At 42.1% G+C, this 17,773-nt stretch overlaps 1 protein-coding gene across 3 annotated transcripts in view; it reads right to left on the bottom strand.

Annotated features, from left to right (window-relative positions):
• MAML3 (mastermind like transcriptional coactivator 3) overlaps nucleotides 1-17,773 on the bottom strand; it is a 432,522-nt gene that overhangs the window by 176,371 nt on the left and 238,378 nt on the right. For all 3 annotated transcript variants that reach the window (XM_017674236.3, XM_017674235.3, XM_073237030.1), the window contains one exon: nucleotides 1,733-3,217. In XM_017674236.3, coding sequence (XP_017529725.2) covers nucleotides 1,733-3,217 — 1,485 coding nt within the window. The remainder of the gene's footprint in view (nucleotides 1-1,732; nucleotides 3,218-17,773) is intronic.

Genomic DNA, 17,773 nt, shown 5'->3' with positions numbered 1-17,773 from the left:
TTGCACCCACATGTCTGCAGAGGCTGTGAGTTGAAATTAATCATTTTCGGTCTGGCTTGGAGGAAATACTTTACTGTAGCTGGTACAAGAACAGCAAATGTAGAAGCACGATTTGTATGAAGATTAACAACAGACTGCTCTGACAGCTTGCAATCTAATAAACCTCTGACGCATCTGGGCTACAGCAAACATCCCTGTATGATGCCTATATTTTGTCTGCTTCCGAGTTTAATACTGAAATGTATAAAATGTTGCATTTTCCAATAGCATATTTTTTAATGAAACCAAGAGAAAACATAAATGTTCACATTTCAATGATGTTTTCCTATCAGCTGCTGATTGCAGTTCCTATAAACCAAGTTATATTTTTATTTCTCCAGACAGAATTTCTTTACAGCCTGCCGGCATGTGCAGACAAGTAACCACTTGGAGGTTTTTGGATTTGGAAGGCTGTAAAATACAAGGATCAAGCTGCAGAGCTCAGGCCTGCCTCTGCAGGCCAGCCTACAGCCAACTCAGCAGCCTCCATCAAGGCTAGGGTGGGGGTTGGCACGGGGGAGGAGGGTGGTGGGATCCATGGGGAGCTACGGGATGCAAGCAGCCAGATCTGCCTGCATTACTTCCCAGCTTCAAATGCATCCAAGAGTGGACTCGTCCTCAAGCACTAGTTAGAACCTGTTTGCATAGAAGGGCCCTAAAGCAAATAATTTTCTGCAAAACCTCCAATGGCAAAATGCAAAATGGCATCCTGAGGGGACTGAGGCACAAAGCAGCAACCGGCAGTAAAGGGATGGCCCAGGAACTCCCTGATGCAGAGGACAGGTTAGCAGAATTAGCAGAACAGTGCATTTCCCGGCTCTCCTCTTCCTTCAGGTAGATAAAGTGTTAAAGGAGCTTGGGCTTCTTGCCACATGGGTCAGGATGAGAAGAGTGAATGCTTGTCAGTGAAAATTCACTCCCCAACTGGCTGCCACTCATTTTTACTGTGAATCATTAAGGGCCAACAACCCTAAACCAGGATGTCATGAACAAAGATAGTAGGAAAGAGGAGACTTTATCTGGATACAGCACTAAGACACATTCACCATCAAATTTTCCTCAGTAGGACCTGGATGAACTGGAGAGGTTTCACTGCACTCCCAAGTCATGAGGTTGAAACAGCTTATAATTGTGCTGGTTCAGCAACAAATGTTTAAAGGTTGAATGGTCCTACGGAAGTCTACCCTCCCCTTCAGTTTGCAAATACAGAAATCTCTCCCACATTTGAACATCGAGACTCCAAATTCCCATTATTCATAATTCAGTTAGAGAGGTAAAGGTCGTTCAGGACCTCAGAAAACTTGGAGAGACCCCTAAATACTCTGGCCTAGGATCGCATCACCTGGGAGAGAAGCTACAGAAGAACCATGTTTTGCCACGTGACCTCTGTGGCCGGCCTCCCTCAGAATGAGTTGTTTATGTAATTTTTGGTTTCTTATCTGTTGTTGGGAATAAAAGAAGCTGGATTCTTAGGCCTTCGAATACAGTAAAGTCTATTATATCACCCTTTTCCATCTCTTAGAAGAAAGGGGGCAAATCCAGCCGCTGCTGGCCACAACATGAGGATGTGTAGGAGGACTTCAAAAGGTAATTAAACCGTGCTCCCATAGGAGCGTGGTGGGCAGCACACGTCCACAGTCTGAAACGCACCGCCAGAGCTGCTCCAAGTGCGCCGCCTCACGTTCACACTTACCTGACCATGGGAAGGGAGCGCAGCGTAAGCCATGGACTGATTCATCACCCCTTTCTGCTTCATGAGCAGCATGCGTTTCTGGTCCTCGCCCAGGTGTGCCCGTGGTGCTTGGAGTTGCGCAGGCGGCGGCTGCGGCTGCATGTAGGGCATCAAGGGGCTTTTGCTGGGGTTGGACATCGGTGGGGTGATTCTCTGACTCAAGTCTGCATTAAAATGCGTCAGAGGCTTAGTGTTGCCGTAAGTAAGAATATTGTGCTGCTTGCTTAAAGAGTTCGTACCCAAGCTATTTGGCTGCTGACTAAGCATGTTCATGTGATTCTGAGGGAGGTAGTTATTCACTGTCGTCTTCTGCAGGTTGTTTGCCATGGGAGGCACTATGGGGTTTTGGTTGTTAAAGGCTTGGGGATACATCATTGGGCTGTTTGGTTTTTCTGCAGTGAAAGCTGCTCCGTAGGGACTGGACGGAGGCCCCAGGGGGGACCAGCTCGCCGGCTGCCCGGACTGCTTCTGCTGCATGAGTTTGGCCCTCTGCTGCTGCTGTGCAGCCATTTGCTTGAGCTGCTCTGCTGGAGACATGTCGGAGCTGGGCCCGGCCACGGCTCCCGACCCTGAGCCAGTCACTGTCACTGCTGTGGGATTAAGGAGATAGCCATTTCCAGGCCGGGTAGGAGCTTGGCCTGGAGTGTGCGCTTGGTTTGGAGTTTGAGGAGACTGGACGGCACAGTTTGCTGGTGAGCTCACAGGGTTCGGAGCTGCGGGCGTGCTGGCAACCGAAGGTATACTGGTGGCCGTGGAGACGCTAGGAAAGGGAGGGCCGGAAGAAGGCCTTGCCTGGGGAGACCCCATGGACACGTGGGCAAAAGGAGAGTGAGAGGGGTCGCTTTGCATGCTCACGCTCTCCTGGGAGAGAGGGGTCTCCGTCGCTGGCTGCGAGAATTCTGGCTCCTTCTTCTCTTCAAAGTCTTCATTGAACAGGTCCTGTATGTCATCTTCAGGAACCGTGTTGGCCAATTCATCTATTAACTCTTGCCACTCCTGATCATTCAGGTTAATGTCTGAGAACAGCTTGTTCTGATTTGAAAGAGATGTTTCTGATGTGTCTATGCAAGTAGGGTCATCTAGTGGTTCTTGTTTGAGGTCCTTGCTCTGCAAGAGGGTGAAGCTGTCCTCCAGGTCACTGCAACCATTAACAGGGAGCTTAATCTCTGGGAGTCTACCATTCTTATTGAGATCTTCCAGAAGCCCAGCAGTGTGGGGTCCACTGTTCTGTAAGGGCAAAGAAGGCTTCAGGTCAAGCTGGTGAAGTGGAGAAGCTGAAGGCAGTGGCATGTTGGGCAAGTTGTTGATGGCTTCCATCCCTGTGGGGATGTCCTTGCGGATTCTCTTGCTTGTGGGAGAAAAACCCCCATCGCAGGCACCATTTTGCTGGTCTCCATTAAGTGGTGATCGAGCTCCCTCCAACTTCCTTTTCACTGTCTCTTGAAGCTGGAAAAGAAACAGGGAAGAGGATAATTAATCTCCAAGTCAGAGTTTACTCCATCAGCACAGTGGTATGCAGTTGCTATGAACAAACTTTGAATTGGTTTAGAAAACATAGGAGAGAACATATACTTCTAATCTCAAAATTGGCCAGGCCTTATTTAATTCAACTTTTCCAGGAAAAGGTTTTATCCAAAAGCAGAGTTCATGAGGCTAAGAGATAGAAAAGAAACTAAATATTGTTGGGTGGGGAACAAAAGAAAAGAGACAGTTAAAGGCAGTAGGTCTTTCACAGCAAAGAATCATCTACTATGATTATCCAAATGAATGCTGAACATGAGACTTGGACCAAAACATGTCATACTCGAGAAAGAAGCTAATACCTATCTTAAATTCTTGTCACATCTTGATGAGAACATCAAGGAATTAAATCAATAATATTTTAAAGAACACTAGAAACCTTCCAAGAATTGGAATTTAACACATTTACTGAATAGCACAGAAATGAAGATTAATGGTTAACACACCCCAAACTTCCTTTCAGCTCTTATTTTACTTGACCTCCAGCACCTTGTGATGCAGTAGCCCACTCTATGTGAAAAGCACGCTTCAATTGCTTTCCATGATATCACACTTCCCTGGATCTCCTTCCTTCTCTCCATCTGCTCTTTCTCAGTCTCTTCTATATATTCTTTCTTGCTCCTAAATGATGGGGTTCTTCATTGTTTGGTCTTAAGGTTCTTTTCCTGCCTATTCTACATGCTTGCCTAGATGATTTCATCCATTAGAACAGCTTCAACTCTCCTTTAGGCTGATGATTCCATAACAATGTGCTCAGCTCATTCTCCTCTGCTGAGTTCCACTAACTCCAATGTTCTCTTCTTAGATGTTTCATATGCATCTAAAACTCAACATTGCCCAATACTAAGCTGATTACCTTCTGCTACTCAAACATGACATTACCAAGATTCCCTACATCACATCAGTATCTACCCAGTTACTCAAATCAGAAACCTGAGCATTCCTCTTGAAACGTCCTGTGGATTCTCAATGCAAAATATCACTCCAATTTTCCCACTCATCTTCAACCTATCCTAGGCTGCGATAATATTATCTCTTGCTAGATTGTTGCAACAGTTTAATTGGTCTCTTTGCCTTGCCTCCATTTATCCATCTGTTCACTCTTTCATCTATTCTTTTATTCATTGCTTTGTTTTTAATCAATCAATTCTCTGTACTGTTGCCTTATTCAAAAAATACACTGCCCTTCCTGTTTATAATGCTGCTATGATTTCCACTGTCTTTAGATTAAAATCCAAATGGAACCTACCTCACTTGGCTCCTGTTCATCACACCAGGATCATCTTCTTGCCTCTCTGCTCAGTATCACCTCCCCATGCCCTGCCAAACATTGTCTATCAACTCTTCTGAAACTCTTTCAGTTTCTTAAATGTGCCAAGCTTCCTTCTGCTTCCAGGGCATTTTACATGTTGTTTTCTTTTCTTGGAACATACTCCTCCTCCTCCCTCCGCTCTTCCCCTGGTTAATAGCTGCTCTTCTTTCAGGTTGTATCTTAGATTTCACTTCTAAGAAATCTTACATCCCTCTCCACCCCATCTACATTAGGTACTTTCTTTGACCCACCTATATTGATTTACATATCCTGGAATAAGTTTCTCCAAGCAACTTCTACTTCCCCATCATAGTTTCTATAATACTTTGGAGCAACTGTTAGTGTCAGTGAGCTCCAAGAAGGTAGGGCTACAGCTGCCTTGCTTACTGTGTACCCGTGGGGCTGCACCTAGTGTTCAGGTTCATAGCAGTGGTTAATAAATAATGGCAAATTGGATGAATCATTCTATTGTCTAATTCACTGGGGCTGAATCAAAGCAGGAAGCAGCCCTATTGACCATAAGGAATGCCTGACTTTGAGATCTACATTCCTAGCAATGGTATCTTGTAACCTGGAGTGTCCACTTAACTAGGCTCAGGAAGTCCAGCCAACAAAAGTATTGCTAACTCCATAGATGTATTAACTATATACCTAACTCATCTGTGTGAATCTCTCTTTTTTTCTGCCAGAAAGAGTTAGTGTGTGGGTCTCTGGTGAAAGAGGTTGGCATAGAGTAGGTACTAGGGAAATGCCTGATGAATGACAAAAGGAAAACTTGGTTGGGTTTCAGTAACTTTACAGAGTTGAAGGCAGAAGGCAGAAGGCAGAATGACATGGGAAGAGAGGGGGAGGCATAGCAGTCCTTCATGTGGGTGCTTTTCCATTCTTGGCAAAGGTGCTGTGTAGTACAGAAGCCAGGGAGACAGGAGCAGGATTCCCTCTGACCCTGCTCGGTGGCACTCGCTCAGACCACCAAGGCTCCAGAGGACCCACATATATAATAAAACCAATCTGGAGATGATATAGAGGTTCTCAGAAGTGCTACTTTATTGCTCTTCTCTCATAAGTAGAGAATCCCATTTTTAAAGTAAACAGAATAACAGAATGTTACTTGAGTAAAAGTACAGTCTAACTCTGTTCCTAAATCTTGTATTTTTAATCACAACACCAAACTCTGTATACAGTCAGTTGGTAGAAGCCCCTGAATTGGTGAAAACAAAGTGCTAACCGAGACATGTGTGTGAAGATACTGGTTCAATTCTAGCACCGTAACTGCTAGAAAATTATGTCATTTAGTGCACAAACCAGTAAACCGTTCTGATCATTGAATGTATCTCTCACACATAGCAGCAAGTTCAAATATCACGGCTTCAGGGCCTGAAGAAAGCCAGGCTTGGGGCTCTTAGCACCTCTGAAAGTGTTGTTAGCCTTAAAAAAATAAGTATTGTCTTAAAAATGAACCTGACTTTATTTTAGGTACAGGTCCCTGATTGTCTTCTAGGCCACAAAATGGATGGAGCAGAATGGAGAAATTAAGACAAACTAACTGTTTGTTCCTCTAAAATGCTGGGGGCCAAGAGCATGGGGGCAAACAGGTGTGGCTGGCGACCCCCAAGTTTCACTTCTTACTGACTGAGCAGGCCTGGTGGGAGGAGGCAGTACAGGGCAGGCACACGGAAACAGGAGCACTGGACCTTGATTTAGAATACCTAGCCTTGAACCCAAGATGCCTCCCCCCCATGAGTTAACACATATAAATCACAATAAATGTTAACTATGATATCCTCCATTAGAAAGTGAGCTTCATGAAGGGTTTTTCTATCTTTTCATTACTAGGTCCCAGTAGCCCACAATAGACACTAGATAAACATCTGTTGAATGAGTAAACCTGGAAAACTTATTTAACCTCTCCTAAGCCTCAGTTTCCTTATCTGCAGAGTGGGTTAATAATATCTAGCTCATAGACTTACTGTGAGGATGAACTGAAATGAAAAACATGGAAAGCACTTTAGCTTCATGCCCATCCAGTAAGCACCCAGCAAGTCTTAGCTATTACTACTTTTAACATTCAGTGATACTGATATAGCTGCAACTGAGACAGATTACCTACTGGATCTCCACAATACAAATAGGTAGAATGATAATATTTTTATTCCCTAGCCAGCAAAACCCTAATGTTTTCCAAGCATCTTGTGTAGCTTTCTTAATATGCACAACAAAAATCAAATTTGCAATTCAAGCCCAAGTCCAAGTGTTAATGCATTCGCGCCCTAGATTGTACAACAGCACTGGATTGTCGAGGTTCAAATCAAATACATGTGACCTGAATGGAGCTGCTGAGTATTTCCTTTTCCTCGAGGGCCTAAAGTTCTCCACTGCTGGTTCCTTTCACCCAAAACTTGACACATATTTCACCTATCAGCATTTGGGAATATAAGAGAGAGACACCAGGGAAGATGTGGTTTTTATGTTTTGTTCAGCTGTGTCCAACACAGCAGAGCAATCTTAGCATTCCGACCTGTCTGTCTCAGCATCCTTTGATATGTGGAAAGGTGGTCTGTGCATCTAATTGTCTCCTCTTGGGAGACAGAAGGAGAATGGGCAGGGAGAGATGGAATCTGTTCTGTGAGCACGAGAATGGCTGACTGCACTCGGTGAATGTCCTTGTGAGCTCCCCACCCCCAACTCCAAGGACTCCGGTTGGAGCCTCATCCCAAACAGCCTTATCTCAGGAAGTCTCTGGCCCTTCTGCCTCACCAAGCTGGAGGCCTCTTAGTATGATTTGTGCCCTTGTGGAAGAATCACAGAAATTCCTTCCTGAGCATCAATCAGCTTTCTTGCTCCCATATTACTATTATCACATAACAAATGTTTTCTCCAGTGAGGGAAGCTGTGATGCTGGGAGCTGAAGCACTGCTCACCCGCTGCCTGTGACCATGTGGCCACTCTCATGTGTCAGTTACTCTGAGGGAAACAATACCTCCTCCAGAATGGCTCAAGCACAAGTCTCTCATCTACAGTGTGTCTTGATGCTTGTGTTTCTGTGAAACTGTGGTGTGTGTGTGCACACGCATGTGTGGTTGGTGGGGAGGAACTGAAAGACAGAGAAGCAGAGAGAGGCAGAATGGCTTGGAAGGAGGGCTATGACATGCAGAACAGCAGTAACAATAGCTGTGCCTTTGCGTTTGTAAAGTGCTTTCATATAGGATCATATTTTATCCTCATAGCAAACCTTTGGGGCAGGTCATGCGCTAGTCTGGTGGCTCTACAGGGGAAAGGGCAGTGTTTTGGAGGAGGTGGAATGGTGAGGGGCGGTAACACCCATAACACGGAGGAACATGGCTAAGATCACCAGGCCTCTGCTGACATACAGAGGCTCCATTCCCAGTAGGTTCTTTGGGACTGCCTGGGCCAGCATGTCCTTGACATGAGATCCTTTCTTCCTTTAGACCTTTGCAATGTTAATAGGTTAAAAACAAAACTCTTATTGCCTTGTCTCTGATTTTGCATGAAATTGGGAAGGACCACAGAATTTGGGAATAAATAACTTTAATAATGAAGACTTTAAGATGGAAGACATCCAGGTAAACCATCACATTCCTGGTCTTCTACTTCTAATGGTTCTAAAAGGTAAGTTTTATTATAAGCATCTTATAGAGGAGGACCTTTAGCATAGTGAGATTAAGCAGTGTCAAAGACTAAAGGGTTGAGGGGGATGTGGCTCTATCAGAATTCAAATTCAGACTCAGGTCTGACTCCATCACCCACTCCACTCAGCCAGGGTGGCAAAGAACACTTGCCTTCATCAATGGCACTGGGCTTGAATGCCAATTGCGAGAGTGCTCTCAGACTGTTTCTAGGAATCATCCCAGAATCCACCCTCTCCCCAAGACCTGCACCTACTTCAGCCTCAAAAACTATCTGTTCTTACCAGCTATGAATTTTATTCTCATATTCCACCCCTAATGCTACTACCTTAGTTCTGATTACCAATATTTCTCATTATTTCTGCAGCAGCTCCTGATGAGTCTCTGTTCCCCAGTCTTGCTTCCCTTCCAATACATTCTCTGCATCACGGCTGGGATTTTCTTTATAAAGTGTGAGCTGATCACACAGGTTCCTCACTTGAATATCCTCTGGAGCCGTCCGCTGCCTTCAGCATCACCTGATTCTGCACACAGGCCCTCCGCACTTGATCCTCTTTCCTCCCACCTTCCCTATCTCAGCTGTCACCTCCAAGTGTCTTCCCCCGAACATCACTCACCCCTAGACCTTTAGCTATACTTTAATTATTGGCATTTCTCAGGATATACAGTGTTTATTCTCAGTCTCTCTTTGAGCCTTTGCATATTACCCACTTACCCAGCTCATTCACCTGACCAACTCGATTTGCCTTGCATGATTCTGTTAGACATGATATTCTATACAGTCTTTGGTGACAGGCCCTCCCCACAACTCCTGATGTTGGAGCCCTATCATCACCAACCATGGCTCCCAATGCACATCACGCTGTGACATTTCCTTCTCCTTCATGGAACTGTAGGAGAGAATGAGAGCTAAAAAGATCTTTCAAATAACCACACTAACTTTGCATAATGGATCCCCAAAGCAGGCACTTGAAAATGTTGGCCTGTATGGTGGTGTAATGATAATTAAGTAAATGTGCAATTTATTTTGGTTATTTTTAAATGCTGGAAATGGTTTGTCATCCCCCCCTGAACACCTTTGAGGACTCTAAGGGCCCAGAGAATCTGTGTTGAAAACAACTAGAGGCACATGGAGAGACTCATGGAAAGGAAAACTCAACCTCAAACTCAGAGGCTGAACATGACATCATCAGGGTCACAGGTTTTGACATGTATGTGAATTTAAAAGGCTGGATATTTTCATTGCAAAGGCTTCAAGTGGTTTTCACCCACCAACACCCACTCCAACCATAAGTGAATGTGAGCTTCCTCCACCATATTAGACACAACTATTTCCCAAGACTTGAAGACAAACTGGAATCTCAGCTTGCAGATGCTGTAACTATTTAGATGCTCAAAGAACATTTGGTCATGTTGATCTGCTCTGCTCAAACCAGATGATGATTTACTTAATCAGTTCTCGTATGGTTATTCTCCCATCAGCTAATAAGTATATGAACACACAGATACATTTGACTTGCTTATTGATATATTTGAAGAGTGAGCCAGAATACTCATGTGTTAGATATTTTGATTAGTAGAATATGAATTGTGTTCAAACCACTTGTGGATCTGTCTTCTAGATTTAAGTGCCATTAGAAAGGATTTTTTTAGGTTTATTAAAAAGGTTCAGTTTTCTAGACCAGTGATTATTCAACTTCAAAGTGACCTGAGAAGCTGTTAAAAGTTCAGATGTCTTGGTCCCACTTCCACAGTTTCTGATTTAGTAGCCCATGTTGGGGACACGGGTTGGAGTCACAGGAATCTAAAGAAATTTGACAAAAACCTCAGATTCCTCTGAGGTAGTTGGTCCAGGATTCTGATCTAGACTAATAATTCTGTTGGAGTTCTGACATTCTCAAATTGTTGCTTTGATTTAAATAAAAAAATACCCATGGGGTGGAGCCAAGATGGCAGCGTGAGTAGAGTAGTGGAAATCTCCTCCCAAAACTATGTATATTTTTGAAAATACAACAAATACAACTATTTCTAAAAGAGAGACCAGAAGACACAGGACAACAGCCAGACTACATCTACACATGCGAGAACCCAGCGCCTCACGAAGGGGGTAAGATACAAGCCCCAGCCCGGTGGGACCTGAGTGCACCCTTCATCCCAGCTCCATGGTGGGAGGAGAGGAGGCAGAGTGGGGAGGGAGAGGGAGCCTAGGACTGCTAAATACCCAGTTCTAGCCATCCGCATTGGAGCCCAGACACACAGTGTGTGGGGAGCTGGGTACTAGGGAAATGGGAAAGTAAAACCTGTGAGCAGGTCCCCACAGCTGGCACCCCTGGGACAAAAGGAAAGTGAGTGCCCTTTGAAAATCTTAAAGGGATAGGGACCCCACAGCTGGATGGAAGTGCCCAGGCACAATCAGCCCAGTAACTGGGAATCCCAGGGTACTCCAGGCGCCCCAACCCCTTGGGTGGCAGCGCAGCTCAGAGGCCCCTCAAGGTGATAAACAGCCTCCCACCTGTTCCCCCTGTGGCACAACTCCACCATAGTGGATGTGGCCACGCCCACAGCAATGGGGCAGAGCTTCTTCCACAGCAGCCGGGCAAGAACCAGACACCACATCTGCATGCAGCTGTCCAGCACAAGCTGCTAGGGTTTGCTGTTCTCCCAGGAGAGAAAGGCCACAACTAGCAAGAAGGGATGTTCTCCCAGCCAAAACACACACCAGCTCCCCACAACTACCTTTATTGCAGAAGAACTACCTAAGGCAGAAGAATTTGATCCAGACCAAAATACCAGAGACAACCCCTGAGAAGGAGATAGCCCTAACCAATCTTTCTGAAAAAGAATTCAAAATAAAGGTCATAACCATGCTGAAGGATCTTCAGAGAAATATGCAAAAGCTAAGGGAAGAGGTCCAGAAGGAGATTACAGAAATGAAACAATCTCTGGAAGAACTTAAGAGCAGACTGGATGAGGTGAAAGAGGCCGTTAATGGAATAGAAATCAGAGAACAGGAACACAGAGACGCTGAGGCAGAGAGAGATAAAAGGATCTCCAGGAATGAAACAATATTAAGAGAACTGTGTGATCCAAAAGGACCAATATCCGCATTATAGGGGTACCAGAAGAAGAAGAAGAGAGAAAAAGTGATAGAAAGTGTATCTGAAGAAATAATTGCTGAAAACTTCCCCAAACTGGGGGAGGAAATAATCGCTCAGACCACAGAAGTACACAGAACTCCCAAAAGAAGGGACCCAAGGAGGACAACACCAAGAGACATAATAATTAAAATGGCAAAGATCAAGGACAAAGACAGAGTTTTAAAGGGAGCTAGAGAGAGGTAAAAGGTTGCCTACAAAGGAAAATGCATCAGGCTATCATCAGACTTCTCTACAGAAACCTTACAGGCCAGAAGAGAATGGTATGATATATTTAATGCAATGAAACAGAAGGGCCTTGAACCAAGGATACTGTATCCAGCACAATTATCATTTAAATAGGAAGGAGGGATTAAACAATTCCCAGACAAGCAAAAGTTGAGGGAATTTGCCTCCCACAAACAACCTCTACAGGGTATTTTAAAGGGACTGCTCTAGATGGGAGCACTCCTAAGGCTAAACAGATGTCACCAGAGAAAATATAATCACAGCAAACAAAACAGACCAACCAAATAGTAACTAAAGGCAAAAAATAAAATCAACTACCCACAAAAGCAGTTAAAGGAAACACAAAAGAGCACCGAATAAAACACCCAACATATAAAGAATGGAGGAGGAGGAATAAGAAGGGAGAGAAATAAAGAATCACCAGACAGTGTTTATAATAGCTCAATAAGCGAGTTAAGTTGGGCAGTAAGATACTAACGAAGCTAACCTTGAACTTTTGGTAACCACAAATCTAAAGACTGCAATGGCAATAAGTACATATCTTTCAATAATCACCCTAAATATAAATGGACTGAATGCAACAATCAAAAGACACAGAGTAATAGAATGGATAAAAAAGCAAGATCCATCTATATGCTGCTTACAAGAGGCTCACCTCAAACCCAAAGACATGCAAAGACTAAAAGTCAAGGGATGGAAAAACATATTTCAGGCAAACAACAGAGAGAAGAAAGCAGGAGTTGCAGTACTAGGATCAGACAAAATACACATCCAAAACAAAGAAAGTCACAAGAGATACAGAAGGACATTACATAATGATAAAGGGCTTAGTCAAACAAGAGGATATAACCATTATAAATATATATGCACCCAACACAGGAGCACCAGCATATGTGAAACAAATACTAACAGAACTAAAGGAGGAAATAGAATGCAATGCATTCATTTTAGGAGACTTCAACATGCCACTCACTCCAAAGGATAGATCCACCAGACAGAAAATAAGTAAGGACACAGAGGCACTGAACAACACACTAGAACAGATGGACCTAATAGACATCTACAGAACTCTACATCCAAAAGCAACAGGTTACACATTCTTCTCAAGTGCAATTGGAACATTCTCCAGAATAGACCACATACTAGGCCTCAAAAAGAGTTTCAGTAAATTCAAAAAGATTGAAATCCTACCAAAAACTTTTCAGACCACAAAGGTATAAAACTAGAAATAAATTGTACAAAGAAAGCAAAAAGGCTCACAAACACATGGAGGCTTAACAACATGCTCCTGAATAATCAATGGATCAATGACCAAATTAAAATAGAGATTAAGGAATATATAGAAACAAATGACAACAATAACACAAAGCCCCAACTTCTGTGGGATGCAGCGAAAGCAGTCTTAAGAGGAAAGTATATAGCAATCTAGGCATACTTAAAGAAGGAAGAACAATCCGAAATGACTAGTCTAATGTCACAATTATCAAAATTGGAAAAAGAAGAACAAATGAGGCCTAAAGTCAGCGGAAGGAGGGACATAGTAAAGATCAGAGAAGAAATAAACAAAATTGAGAAGAATAAAACAATAGAAAAAAATCAATGAAACCAAGAGCTGGTTCTTTGAGAAAATAAACAAAATAGATAAGCCTCTAGTCAAACTTATTAAGAGAAAAAGAGAATCAACACACATCAACAGAATCAGAAACGAGAAAGGAAAAATCACGACAGACCCCACAGAAATACAAATAATTATTAGAGAATACTATGGAAACCTATATGCTAACAAGCTGGAAAACCTAGAAGAAATGGACAACTTCCTAGAAAAATACAACCTTCCAAGACTGACCAAGAAAGAAACACAAAAATTAAACAAACCAATTACGAGCAAAGAAATTGAAGCGGTAATAAAAAAACTACCCAAGAAGAAAACCCTGGGCCAGATGGATTTACCTTGGAATTTTATCAGACATACAGAGAAGATACAACACCCATTCTCCTTAAAGTTTTCCAAAAAATAGAAGTGGAGGGAATACTCCCAAACTCATTCTATGAAGCCAACATCACCTTAATACCAAAATCAGGCAAAGACCCCACCAAAAAAGAAAGTTACAGACCATTATCCCTAATGAACGTAGATGCAAAAATATTCAACAAAATATTAGCAAACCAAATTCAAAAATATATCAAAAGGATCATACACCATGACTAAGTGGGATTCATCCCAGGGATGCAAGGATAAGGATGGTACAACATTCGAAAATCCATCAACATCATCTACCACATCAACAAAAATAAGGACAAAAACCACATGATCATCTCCATAGATGCTGAAAAAGCATTTGACAAAATTCAACATCCATTCATGATAAAAACTCAACAAAATGGGTATAGAGGGCAAGTACGTCAACATAATAAAGGTTGATATACCCATATATGATACCCATATATGTACCCATATATGTACCCATATATATACCCATATATGATAAACCCACAGAAAACATCATACTGAACATTGAGAAGCTGAAAGCTTTTCCTCTAAGATTGGGAACAAGACAGGGATGCCCACCCTCCCCACTGTTATTCAACATAGTGCTGGAGGTCCTATCCATGGCAATTAGACAAAACAAAGAAATACAAGGAATCCAGGTTGGTAAAGAAGAAGTCAATCTGTCACTATTTGCAGATGACATGATATTGTACATAAAAAACCCTAAAGACTCCACTCCAAAACTACTAGAACTGATATCAGAATACAGCAGAGTTGCAGGATACAAAATTAACACACAGAAATCTGTGGCTTTCCTATACACTACCAATGAGCCAACAGAAAGAGAAATCAGGAAAACAATTCCATTCACAATTGCATCAAAAAGAATAAAATACACAGAAATAAATCTAATGAAGGAATGAAAGACCTATACTGTGAAAACTGTAAGACACTCTTAAGAAAAATTAAAGAGGACACTAACAAATGGAAACTCATCCCATGTCTTGGCTAGGAAGAATTAATACCATCAAAATGGCCATCCTGCCCAAAGCGATATACCTATTTGATGCAATCCCTATCAAAATACCAACAGCATTCTTCAATGAACTGGAACAAATAGTTCAAAAATTCATATGGAAACACCATAGACCCCGAATAGCTAAAGCAATCCTGAGAAAGAAGAGTAAAGTGGGAGGGGTCTCACTCCCCAACTTCAGGCTCTACTACAAAGCCACAGTAATCAAGACAATTTGGTACTGGCACAAGAACAGAGCCACAGACCACTGGAACAGAATAGAGACTCCAGACATTAACCTAAACATATATGGTCAGTTAATATGTGATAAAGGAGCCATGAACATACAATGGGGAAATGACAGTCTCTTCAACAGATGGTGCTAGCAGAACTGGACAGCTACAAGTAGGAGAATGAAAGTGGATCACTGTCTAACCCCATACACAAAAGTAAATGCAAAATGGATCAAAGACTTGAATGTAAGTCATGAAACCATAAAACTTTTAAAAAAAAAACAGGCAAAAATCTCTTTGAAATAAACATGAGTGACTTCTTCATGATAATATCTCTCCGGGCAAGGAAACAAAAGCAAAAATGAACAAGTGGGATTATATCAAGCTGAAAAGCTTCTGCACAGCAAAGGACACCATCAATAGAACAAAAAGGTACCCTACATTATGGGAGAATATATTCATAAATGACAGATCCGATAGAGGCTTGACATCCAAAATATATGAAGAGTTCATGCACCTCAACAAACAAAAAGCAAATAATCCAATTAAAAAGTGGACAGAGGAGGTGAACAGACAGTTCTCCAAAGAAGAAATTCCAATGGCCAACAGACACATGAAAAGATGCTCCACATCACTAGTTATCAGAGAAATGCAAATTAAAACCACAATGAGATATGACCTCACACCAGTAAGGATGGCTACCATCCAAAAGACAAACAAAAACAAATGTTGGCAATGTTGTGGAGAAAGGGGAACCCTCCTTCACTGCTGGTGGGAATGTAAATTAGTTCAACCACTATGGGAAGCGATATGGAGGTTCCTCAAAATGCTCAAAATAGACTTACCATTTGACCCAGGAATTCCACTTCTAGGAATTTACCCTAAGAATGCAGCAACCCAGTTTGAAGAAGACAGATGCACCCCTATGTTTATCGCAGCACTATTTACAATAGCCAAGAAATGGAAGCAACCTATGTGTCCATCAGTAGATGATTGGATAAAGAAGATGTGGTACATATACACAATGGAATATTATTCAGCCATAAGAAGAAAACAAGTCCTACCATTTGCAACAACATGGATGGAGCTAGAGGGTATTATGCTCAGTGAAATAAGCCAAGCAGAGAAAGACAAGTACCAAATGATTTCACTCATATGTGAAGTATAAGAATAATGAAAAACTGAAGGAACAAAACAGCAGCAGAATCACAGAACCCACGAATGGACTAACAGTTACCAAAGGGAAAGGGACTGGGGAGAATGGGAGGAAAGGGAGGGACAAGGGCAGGGAAAAAGAAAGGGGGTATTACGATTAGCATGTATAATATGGGGGGGGACATGGGGAGGGCTGTGCAACACAGAGAAGACAAGCAGTGAGTCTAGACCACCTTACTACGCTGATGGACGGTAACTGTAGTGGGGTTTGTGGGTGATGGGGGGACCCTAGTGGGCATGGTGTTCTTCATGTGATTGTGGATTGGTGATAACAAAATAATAAATAATGAAAAAAATATATGCATACACTAATAAACCCAACATCAATATAAAATATTACTGAGTTAATTGGTGATAACTCTGGGAGACCTCATTAAAAGGGCTAAGAAACAATGCTCTAGTCTGAGATATTCAAACCTCAGAGGATCTTAATTCTGCAAAAGCTTATTGGATTTCTACAGGCTTTTCATGAAAATGTTTATTTTTCACATTTTAGGTTTCTCTGAGCACAGTAATATTTCAGACCATTTTCTTCCTCTACTTTATACACTTACCTTCACTTTCACTCAAATGAATTGAGAGTATGCTGTGTGCTTGTGTGCCATGTGCTGGGGGCTAGACTCAGTCCGAAGAAGAAAGACCACACTGGAAAGTGAACACACATCAAACAGATATTGACAAAAGTTGAGTAAATTTGTTTTAAGGAGATCAAAGTGAAGGGCAGAGCAACACAAAAACAAAGAGAAATTTTATCAGAATTCCTGAAGTCCTCTTTGTCACTCTGTTAACTTATTAACATTATTTAGAAAGAAAACAATTTTACTATATACTAAATCCTATGAATTAAAAAAATATATATTTATATAGAATACATAATGTTACACACATAGAAACACACACATCCTACTTCCTTGAGAGTCAAGAATTTAAAACCTCTACTTGAAACTGTCCCAGAACACAGCTCTGGACCTGGTCAGTGAGAAATGTTGGGTCTCTGGAGGGGACGTCAGCAAGAAGCAGTTAAAAATGTCCATTCTGAAATGCTCCAGGAAGAATGGGATCATCTTCAAAGGGGCCTCCACTGCCCAGTAAGCATCTGAAATCTCAGCTACAGAGGCCCAAGGGAATGAGAGGGCACAGCTGAGCCCCCAGCCTAAGGGAACAGAACCTCCATTTTACAGGACTTGGAGGTTATTTTTAGAAATGACCATAATCTTTTTCCTTTCTGCTATGAGTCAGATTTAAAACTCTATTCCCAAGTAGTCTTAGGTATATACAAGAATGATCATACCTCTTTTCTGTATTTGGAACACAGAGTCTCAACCAATCCCAGCTGTGAAGTGCCAGAGTAAGGTACTCTTTTAAAAGCATTTAAATATGTGTGTGTGTGTGTGTGTTTGGCTGAATTTTGAGATATGTTTTTATCCTTTGGTTATTCTTAAATGTGTAATAAACACCAGCTGAATGCACAACTACATATTGAGAATGGATCATAAAATATCAGGAACAGTGGCTGTCAAGGTCATTGACATTTAGAAATCATAAGTCCTAAGATATCTTCAATCCATGTTTTCAAATACATAAATGTTCCTACAGTCTCCTGGCTTTCTTTCAATAGAATGAATAAATTATATTTTCATCACAAGTCACATGAATTCTGTGTACTGTTTATATCTGAAGTTATAA

This window comes from Manis javanica, chromosome 5 (genome assembly GCF_040802235.1).
Source record: "Manis javanica isolate MJ-LG chromosome 5, MJ_LKY, whole genome shotgun sequence".
Taxonomy (NCBI): Eukaryota; Metazoa; Chordata; class Mammalia; order Pholidota; family Manidae; genus Manis; species Manis javanica.
This window is presented reverse-complemented; position numbering and strand designations above follow the sequence as displayed.